This window comes from Sinocyclocheilus anshuiensis, unplaced genomic scaffold (assembly GCF_001515605.1).
Source record: "Sinocyclocheilus anshuiensis isolate Anshui unplaced genomic scaffold, SAMN03320099.WGS_v1.1 scaffold664, whole genome shotgun sequence".
Lineage (NCBI taxonomy): Eukaryota > Metazoa > Chordata > Actinopteri > Cypriniformes > Cyprinidae > Sinocyclocheilus > Sinocyclocheilus anshuiensis.
The window spans coordinates 59996-70698 of NW_015554122.1; the positions used below are offsets into that span (position 1 = coordinate 59996).

Genomic DNA, 10703 nt, shown 5'->3' on the forward strand with positions numbered 1-10703 from the left:
CTCGTGCAAATGACCTTTTTTGTTCGTTGTCTGTCATTTCGAAGCTTAAGTTGCATACGTTTTTGTTTAGTTTTAATTTGCCTAACTATCAATCTGACCAAGTAGACGCCATAATCCCACTCTGTCTCTCTCCCGTCCCGCGTTTTTTTTTTTTTTTTTTTTTTTAATGGGGGACATGCATTATAAACTTATTTCAAATTAATCTGTTGGGGAGATAAAAAGTGTAAGATAACATTCAAGTACTAACAAAAACATCTAAGAATGTATCTTTTATTCTTCAGTACTGGAAACAGAACCGATAAGGGAGCTTTTGATATGCGCTGTGACACAGCTCTTGCAAATGACCTTTTTTGTTCGTTGTCTGTCATTTCGAAGCTTAAGTTGCATACGTTTTTGTTTAGTTTTAATTTGCCTAACTATCGATCTGACCCAGTAGACGCCATAATCCCACTCTGTCTCTCTCCCGCTTTCCGTTTCTTTTTTTTTTTTTTTAATGGTGGGTGTTTACGCAGTTGGCTAGAGCACTGCTGATTGGGGAGAACGGAGGTGCGCTCACTCTTGCCCAAGGCAAGTAAGAACAGAGTAATATCGCGTACACATCGCAGGCTTTGCGATTAGGAAATCACAACGTCTCAAATCGCGATTTCGATGAATCGCACAGCCCTACACAATATCACAACTAAAAAGAGGGTTGAGTCCCCTTTAAAGTTTAAGTTAATTCACCAACTTTTTTCTTAATTTTCTTAGTTAAGAACATGGGTTCAAGCTCTTAATTTTGAACTCTCAAAGCGCACCAGATAAAATAATTTAACTTAACTTTAAAATGTACAAAATTTTCTTGTCCACCCACCAGTCTCACAAAATCCTGTGGGAAACGCTGTATCAATACCCAGCCCTACTGTACTGTACTACTATACTGTAGAAAAATTCAAAAGGCAATTGCAGATTTAGTTATTTATTTTTCTAGATATTATAAGTGAGATTCACGTCTCCATGGCCAGAAGCATTTACCTGCCATTTTGGCAAAGGCTATGAGACGGTGTAGTGCAATGCATGAGAAACAAACTTGTATGTGAAAAGTTTGTTGATGGCCGCATTTCTTTTGTTGAGTAAGATTGTGCTTAAATTAGTCTGTTTTCATACATACAGTAAAAAAAAAAAAAAAGTAATTATTTCAATAAGTCTAAATTAAAAATTACTTTTGCTTTTTAGGTCAGTGTTTCCAGAATTTTTGGTTTTAGCCAAGAAAACTATAAAATAAAAAAACACTACGCTTGTATAAAATCACTGAAAAATCAAAAATGTGTACCCATATGCAAACTTCCTGGCCTCCAGATAGATCTGATTGATGAGCTCTCTGGTGGGGGCCACGATTATGGCCTCGGGCTCCTGCACCTCGCTGAACTTGCTGGCTGCCACTCCATCAGCCATCAGCTGCTGTAGGATGGGCAGCAGGAAGGCTGCCTGAGTGAGCAGATGATTACATGAGTAATTAATTACACCACTGATAAACCACATCAGAATCACAAAAAAGTCTTGGCATTTAATGAAAACAGCATGTCACAGAGGGTTGCTCTTACAGTTTTTCCTGATCCGGTCTGGGCACAAGCCATCAGATCTCGTCCAGCAGAAATAATGGGGATTCCATGTTTCTGGACCGGAGTAGGCTTCACATATCCAGACTTCGTTACATTCTTTCTCAGTGATTCACAAAGTCCTGCTTCATCAAAAGTCTGTAAGAGAGAGCGCGAGCATGAGGGACTTATTTTCATAGCTTTTGAACGTACTATGTACACAAAAACAACTCATGGAAATATGAGCCTGAGTGTAGGCACAATAAACAAACTTATTTTTCTCTCAATGTCTTGTAAAATCTGAGCCGAGTTTTCAGAGGATTCATAAACACACAGGCATCATCTAGTGGTGTTCCAGGTTATGACACTTTAAACTGGGATGCCTTTGCAGTAAATTGAAAGCTTCAGTGTTACAACCAGTTCGTTATTTATAAAAAAAAAACACCAACACTGGTTTTTATTTGTTATATTTATCATCAATATTGTTCATAAGAATGTAAGAATGTTGAAACTCAAAATATACATTTACATGGTCTGACAATTTTAAAGTACCCCATTCATTTATAATGAATGTGTATACATATACAAAACCAGAGATGCCCAAATAAGGGCTAGTGCCCCAAAATGTACACACTTCTTATATCTTTAACATTGTGTCAAACGAAATACAACTGATGGTTAGAGTGTGTTGTGCTGCATGTATCAAAGTGAAGCTCATACTTCACTCACATAATCAGCTTGTGATCTGGTGTTTTCCACGAATACATTCACAGCAAATGCTGCAAAATCCATCTCTGCATGTTCTGCGAGTTTAACGTGCATTTAACATTTACAGAATAAAGGCATTTAAGTTGACAGGAGCAATAAAAAAATTCTAATAAAGTAGACTGCCTAACTTATAGTACAGAACGTATACACACTTGTGTATGATTACCACGTTTATATTGCTTCACATGTCCTTGAGAAAAACAAGCACACTGACCTGCTGTATGACTTCCTTAAACCAGTCGTGCTCAATGAAACTTAAAAGTAGCTTATGACTAGGGTTGGGTACCGAAACCCGGTACCAATATGGCACCGGTACCTATGTAACCGTTATGTACTAGAACTGAATCCGAACGCAGATTTCGGTGCTTCATTTCAGTGCCATGCCGGAGCAATCGATTTAAATATTTGTCCTCTGGTTCTCCGACACGGACGTAAGCATCATCATCACTGGCACCGCATGTGAAAAATAATTTCCCGACTGAGAAAATGCACGTAAACAAGTCGGTTGATGGCCCAAGCGCCAGTCACTGCTGTCACTTTAAGACAATATACATTGACACTAGGGATGTGCGCGACGACTAATTTGACTAATTTGTCGTTTAAACGAAAGTTTTGTATCCGACTAGTCGACTAGTCTAAAAGCAAGAAACCCCCAAAAGATGGTAAGAAGCCATCAGATCTCGTCCAGCAGAAATAATGGGGATTCCATGTTTCTGGACAGGAGTAGGCTTCACATATCCAGACTTCGTTACATTCTTTCTCAGTGATTCACAAAGTCCTGCTTCATCAAAAGTCTGTAAGAGAGAGCGCGAGCATGAGGGACTTATTTTCATAGCTTTTGAACGTACTATGTACACAAAAACAACTCATGGAAATATGAGCCTGAGTGTAGGCACAATAAACAAACTTATTTTTCTCTCAATGTCTTGTAAAATCTGAGCCGAGTTTTCAGAGGATTCATAAACACACAGGCATCATCTAGTGGTGTTCCAGGTTATGACACTTTAAACTGGGATGCCTTTGCAGTAAATTGAAAGCTTCAGTGTTACAACCAGTTCGTTATTTATAAAAAAAAAACACCAACACTGGTTTTTATTTGTTATATTTATCATCAATATTGTTCATAAGAATGTAAGAATGTTGAAACTCAAAATATACATTTACATGGTCTGACAATTTTAAAGTACCCCATTCATTTATAATGAATGTGTATACATATACAAAACCAGAGATGCCCAAATAAGGGCTAGTGCCCCAAAATGTACACACTTCTTATATCTTTAACATTGTGTCAAACGAAATACAACTGATGGTTAGAGTGTGTTGTGCTGCATGTATCAAAGTGAAGCTCATACTTCACTCACATAATCAGCTTGTGATCTGGTGTTTTCCACGAATACATTCACAGCAAATGCTGCAAAATCCATCTCTGCATGTTCTGCGAGTTTAACGTGCATTTAACATTTACAGAATAAAGGCATTTAAGTTGACAGGAGCAATAAAAAAATTCTAATAAAGTAGACTGCCTAACTTATAGTACAGAACGTATACACACTTGTGTATGATTACCACGTTTATATTGCTTCACATGTCCTTGAGAAAAACAAGCACACTGACCTGCTGTATGACTTCCTTAAACCAGTCGTGCTCAATGAAACTTAAAAGTAGCTTATGACTAGGGTTGGGTACCGAAACCCGGTACCAATATGGCACCGGTACCTATGTAACCGTTATGTACTAGAACTGAATCCGAACGCAGATTTCGGTGCTTCATTTCAGTGCCATGCCGGAGCAATCGATTTAAATATTTGTCCTCTGGTTCTCCGACACGGACGTAAGCATCATCATCACTGGCACCGCATGTGAAAAATAATTTCCCGACTGAGAAAATGCACGTAAACAAGTCGGAAAGCTCTAATAATACAGATCCAACTAGGGCTGCACGATAAATCGCATGCGATATTTAATGCGCATCGTCAGTAAAGACGGTTCTGTAAGGCTACAATAAAAAGATACAAATGAAATAAACGGTGCTTTAACTTTTCCATGAAGGTCTACTAACATTACTGTTCAGGTAAATGATATAGCCTACAAAAGAAATCTAATAAAGTAATCAAATGTAAATGAACACGGCAAAGTTTTCACTGTATGAATTGATAGATTAATGCTTATTAAAGCTAACGTTACTCAGATTCAGAGCTGTGAGTGATTTTCTCTTTGCATTTTGTTGTTTGATTAACATTGATGGCCCAAGCGCCAGTCACTGCTGTCACTTTAAGACAATATTGACACACATCGGATTTTCTCCCAGCTGTTCACGTCCACTTAAGACATAAACTGTGTTTAAGTGAACACTCTCCAAGCCGGCCATTTTGACATATTTTGTGTGTGTGTTTGATCGCTTAGACGTGCACCCGAAGTCCAAAGTGTAATTTGCTTGTTGCGGTCCGTATTGGAGAGCGCGCACACATTTTAGCCTGGGGAACAGCGTCTCTTGTGCGGTTTATTGAGCTTTCAGCGTTTTATTATCAAACATGTCCCGCAATTTCGCAACAGTAAAGACAGTACAACAATACTAACTCCCCTTAACCTGGTATCTTGTAAACTCTGTCCCGAAGCCCGGCCCTAGGGGCGTATGTCGGGGACCATCGGGCCCGGGCTGAAATGCAGGGGTCTAGTTCAGGCAAAAGGAAACTATGCATACTATGCAGCAATCATTCTTAATTGCAGAAATGTGGCAAAACATCTCTGGAGAGAACCTCAGATTATTACATTCGAAAGTGCTTTCCATATTTGGATCAACATAGGCTACATTTGTGAACGCACATTTTCTGCAATGTCGCAAATCAAGTCATGCTTCCGTGCGCGTCTTACAGACTGCAACTTACAATCGCAACTTCATTGTGTTGTTACTCCTTTCACACGCAACTGACACGAAGAAAACGCATGTGAGGTCTGAGGTAAAAATGCAGTTTCTGCCCAGATAAACTTTTTAAAATAATGTATTGTTTTTCAAACGTTTTATTTTAACTTATTTAAAATGTTTTAAATGCAATGTTAAAATGACGGTAATTTGAATGATAAAATCAAGGTCTTTTTTCTGTCGTGTAATCTGTACCGTTTAGTCGACTAGTCGACTAGACCCGCACATCCCTAATTGACACACATCAGATTTTCTCCCAACTGTTCACATCCACTTAAAACAATCTGTGAACACTCTCCAAGCTGGCTATTTTGACATATTTTGTGTGTATTTGATCGCTTGGTCATGCACCCGAAGCCCAAAGTGTAATTTGCTTGTCTAGTTGCGGTCCGTATTGAAGCGGACACATTGCAGCCTGGGGAACAGCATCTCTTGCGTGGATTATTGTGCTTTCAACATTTCATCATCAAACATGTCCCACAATTTAGCAACAGTAAAGACGTCATTTTACAACAATCACCAATTGTGCTGATTCTGACGTTAAATTTGGGTTTTAGGGAGGAACGAATGTGCAACGTTGTGAAGGGAAGGAACTTGCGCTAGATGAAACGCGGCTAGTTTTTAATAGTATTACCTCTTATCTTCTTTTTTTATAATCCTTAGAAGCCAAAATCGAAATAAAAAATTAAATTCTTAATATCACAGCCACAGGCCAAAAGTCTAAGCAGACGTTTGAATCTTTAGTTCTCTTCTTTATCATAATTAACCCTTTAGGCGCCAGGTTTTTTTTGGAAAAATGCTGGATTTTGACATCAAGATTTCAAAAGCTTGTGGCTTGAAAGGGCTTAAAGATAGAGATCTACTGTAAATTAGAAAAATGTTGGGCATGACCGAAAGTTTTTGTGGGGTGTAAATATACTCATCTAATTTGCATATTATGATGTCATCAGGGGCGGCCCTCTTGAATGTCATAATATTCATGAAATAATAGATATTGAATGGTTGTTTGAACTTATTTGCATGTTTTTTTTTGTGTCTTTTTTATCCTCATTCTAAATGATCAGAAAAGAGGAAACAAACAATAAAACAGGAAAAAGTAATAAATTATTACTATACTATATAGTAGTAAAACGCATGTGAATAGTAGCCTACTTTTTGATCAGTTCATCAGTAATATTCATGAAATAATAGATATTGAATGGTTGTTTTAACTTATTTGCATGTTTTTTTTTTTGTCTTTTTATCCTCATTCCAAATGATCAAAAAAGAGGAAACCAACAATAAAACAGGAAAAAGTACTAAATTACTATACTATATAGTAGTAAAACGCATGTGAACAGTAGCCTACTTTTTGATCAGTTCATCAGTAATATTCATGAAATAATAGATATTGAATGGTTGTTTTAACTTATTTGCATGTTTTTTTTTTTTTTGTCTTTTTATCCTCATTCCAAATGGTCAGAAAAGAGGAACCCAACAAAAAAACAGGAGAATTTCCAAAAGGCAAATATTCCCCTTCAGAGTCAGAATCGGCGAATAACATTTGCAAAACATCCTCACGGTACAACTTTTTATTAGCCATTTGGCGATTTTCTCTCACAAATCTCACAGCTTACTTACCGCACGCTATGAACTGAACTGCTTCCGCATCAATGACACGAAAGCTCACTTGCTCTGCTCTTTCCTCAAACACTTTGAATAGGAACATGACGTAATTTTGGTCTAGAATCGAAGTACTACATGTCTGCCATCTAGTGGTAGGGAATACAAATGAGATATTACACCACATTAGGAACTACAGTCTATTTGATTAAGTATGATGTCTTGTCGCAATTTTGCGACTTTGGTGCTTAGAGGGTTAAACAGGGCTTTCATGTTGTGCGTGCTGTAGCTCCTCCGCATGAGTGCGATCTCACTTCTGAACTGCGACTAGCAAAAATGCATCAGACAAAAGTCTGAATATTATTGCATATAAAAACAGCTGGCGACTCTGGTGAGATATAATTTGCAAGATAATGTTTATATAGCAATAACAAAAGTATGTGTATTTTCTTAATTTCTCCAGTACCGACAGCAGAACAGTTAACGTCAGAGCTTATCGATACACCGGTCTTTCATAATTTAGCCCCGGTTCCCATTTAATACCGGGTTTCGGTACCCATCCCTAGGTTTAGCTTTTTGATTTCATGTGATTTCCCCATTGTGGGGGTGCTATTATGATAACTCCGTTTCACCTGACAGTTTGTGCACACACATTCATTTTGATTAAAGTAATTCAAAACTTTGCAGCACCTACAGGCAGACGAAGCCATTCTGTCATCAAATACAATCAAATTTGTTTTCACGCTCCACATCGCCAGCCAATGCATTTATTTATAACCACGAGTTTCGGTTTGCATGCTCAGGATTCCTCATGGATTCACTCAGCAAAGCAACATTTAGCGGATTAGAGTAGTACCAGTATTTTTATTTTTTTTAATAATTATTGCAAAGACAACAGCTTGTAAACAATGTCACGTAATGTCACATTTACCACAATAAACATATTCGGTGACCATAAACTCGTTAATCAGCTAGAAAAATTAACTCTAGAGAGGAGCATTTTGCCAAATATGCACCATATAACTTTTTAACTGTTCTTCAATATTTAATTTATGTTTGAATAAGTTTTTGTGACAGCCACCATTTAAATGTTTATATTTAAAAAAAATTAAAAAAAATGAATTGGAGTAGAAATATAGTTATGTAATTTAAAGTTTAAGTTAGTATTATAACTTTAATAGTACAAAAACTTTGAGTATATTTTAAGTGTTTGTATACAAATCAGCAAATTTCAACCTTCCATATTACTGACTCTATATATTTATATTTTGGTATATTTTACAGCATTAGTTGAGAGATTTTTTTTCCTTGAGAAAATTTGCCATGTCCTGTACCTGATATATATATCCAAAATAATCGATATTGAATCAAAATCAAATCAAATCGCAAGCTTGTGAAGGATAATCAAATCGAATTGTGAAATTTGTCAAAACACAGACCTATTAGTCCAAGTTATTGCAAATACTTTCTCATCTGTTCAATTTGGACACTGAAAATGTGTTGGAGATCAAATTTTCAACTCTCATTGTACCAGGATTGCATCAAATGCATTTTACTTTAAAATGTGCAAATGGAGGGAGCAAGCCACCAGACCCCACTAGACCCCCACCCCACCCCATTTTCACCAACTGATGCCATGTGTCAAATAATGCAAAAATTATGGATGTAACATCCAAATAACGCTGATCCTACAATTTTATATAGCCAATGTTAAAATGGATTACAAAATATATGCACTAACAACTTACCATAATAGCCTTTGGAGAATTGCTGCCACTCACATCCACAAGGATGTCATCATATTTGTCAAAATTAATGCCTGTGGCATAATGGGAAAATATGGAACTCTCCTCTTCTGGAGGGGGAGGCGGCACATAGACAACCTTGGGTCCTACAAGAAACAGAAACACCGTGTTAGTTTATTTGGGATATAAAGCAAGTCAACTATAACACGTGCTCTAGCTAAAGCAATGACTTGCATTGAAGGAAAATATGACCCACCTGCATTTTCACTTGCTTCGTGATTTTCCTTGTCTGCTGTTGAGACTGGACAATCAGGGAAAGAGCAAGAAAACTAAGCAAATGAAAAATGCAGCTTATTATTTAGTTACTATAAAAGCAGTAAATTACCCTTGGAAAACACTTCCTCATTCTGGCCTCTGAAACCTACAGTGTCATTGAAGAGAATTCAATTGAACCCATAACATAAATCACTCATGTACTACTTAAAACACATGAATATGAAAATATCACCTCCTCTTCCAAAGCCTCTTTTTCCTGTCTCTTCATCACCACCACCTTAAAAGCAGGACACAAATATAAAAAAAAGAAACATGATTCAGTTGTGATTAGGGTTGGGCGATATGACCAAAATCTTATTTCACGGTATGAGAAATTTTATTTCACGATAATATATATCTCGATATAGCTATTTTTATTTTATTTTTGTTATAAAATAAGCAGCAGCAAATTACAAACACAATAGAACAAATAAAAATGAAATTGAATAAAGTGTAGAAATAAAACACTGCATAGTCTTCACTGTATCAATCAAACATGAACTGATTCTTATTACAGATCCAAAAGTGATTCAGTCAAGTGCAATGAGAGATTAACATTAATAATGACAGACAGCAGCAGGTAAATAAGGCTGCTGTCCCTTTAAGACCAACTGCAAGGATCCAATATACTGAAACATCCGGTTTTCATCCAACTGTTTTACATTTATTTAACACATAACCTACCGTGTTTACGGGAACACTCCACACAACGGGCATTATGATATAATTGTGTGCATATTTGACCATTCAAGCACAATAAAACACTGTTTTAGCATCGCATGCTGTCTGAGAGGGGCTTTCAGTGCGTGCTTCGGCTGTGTGTCAGTCAGCGCGAGCACTGCGTTGAGTTGTTTCACTGCTTATTGCACTTAACTTTATTAAGCATCATGTACGTCCCAAATACGCGATTGCATGCTGTCTGATTTACGGTTTAATTTAAGTGTATTGCCACATCAGTGTCACAGGATATTTCATGGCAAAGATGAGAGGTCTGAGAGGTGCTTTCAGTGCGCAGCTGTGTGTCAGTCAGCACGAGCACCGCATTGAGTTCTTTCTCACTGGTTATTGCACTTAACTATCAAGTGCATCCCGCTCTTTATTTTCTCATTCATGCAAGTTTCCTTATCACTCAAAGGTGTATAACAGTTAAGCATTACTGTGTTACACATATATATTTGCATACCGCGGAATACACGATATAGCAAAATCTCTAAAGATAGACACTTTATTCCGTGGTAACGATATATACCGTCATACCGCCCAGCCCTAGTTGTGATTGGTCAAAGGCAGCTGTGGTCAAACATGTACTGTATATAACCTAAATCAGTGTTTCCCAACCATGGTGCCGTGACAGGGTGTCAGGTGTGCAGTGGAAAACTATCAAATGACCAAAAAAAAAAAAACCCAATTGCTTGAAATAAGAGTCATCTTCTCCTAGTCTCTTCATTACCACCTTAAAAAAAGGACATAAATATTAAAACAAAATGCCTCATTACACAACTCAACTTGATCATGATTGGTCAAAGACAGTGTAATGTGGTTCAATGTGTGTATAATGAGCACTAAACTATAATTCACTGTTGCCTCAGGCAACCAAATTCATACACAGCCATGCACATTTCATTTCATCCCTTTCTGTTATTTTCTCACTTAAATTACAATTCAAATTAATTTTTTACAGAAACCAACCATCATGAAAACCACCGCGAAAACCCCCACGGAAACCACCTCGCCCTCTTCCCTGACCTTCACCATCCTTCCAACCTGCAAACAGAT

At 37.3% G+C, this 10703-nt stretch overlaps 1 protein-coding gene across 1 annotated transcript in view; it reads right to left on the reverse strand.

Moving 5' to 3' along the window:
- The window catches only part of LOC107670045 (probable ATP-dependent RNA helicase DDX4), a 49505-nt gene that overhangs the window by 10924 nt on the left and 27878 nt on the right, over positions 1-10703 (reverse strand). Inside the window, exons 9-15 of the mRNA XM_016462523.1 lie at positions 10629-10691; positions 9121-9165; positions 8998-9033; positions 8869-8913; positions 8616-8758; positions 1581-1733; positions 1310-1464 (exon numbers count right to left, since the gene is read on the reverse strand). Coding sequence (XP_016318009.1) covers positions 1310-1464; positions 1581-1733; positions 8616-8758; positions 8869-8913; positions 8998-9033; positions 9121-9165; positions 10629-10691 — 640 coding nt within the window. The remainder of the gene's footprint in view (positions 1-1309; positions 1465-1580; positions 1734-8615; positions 8759-8868; positions 8914-8997; positions 9034-9120; positions 9166-10628; positions 10692-10703) is intronic.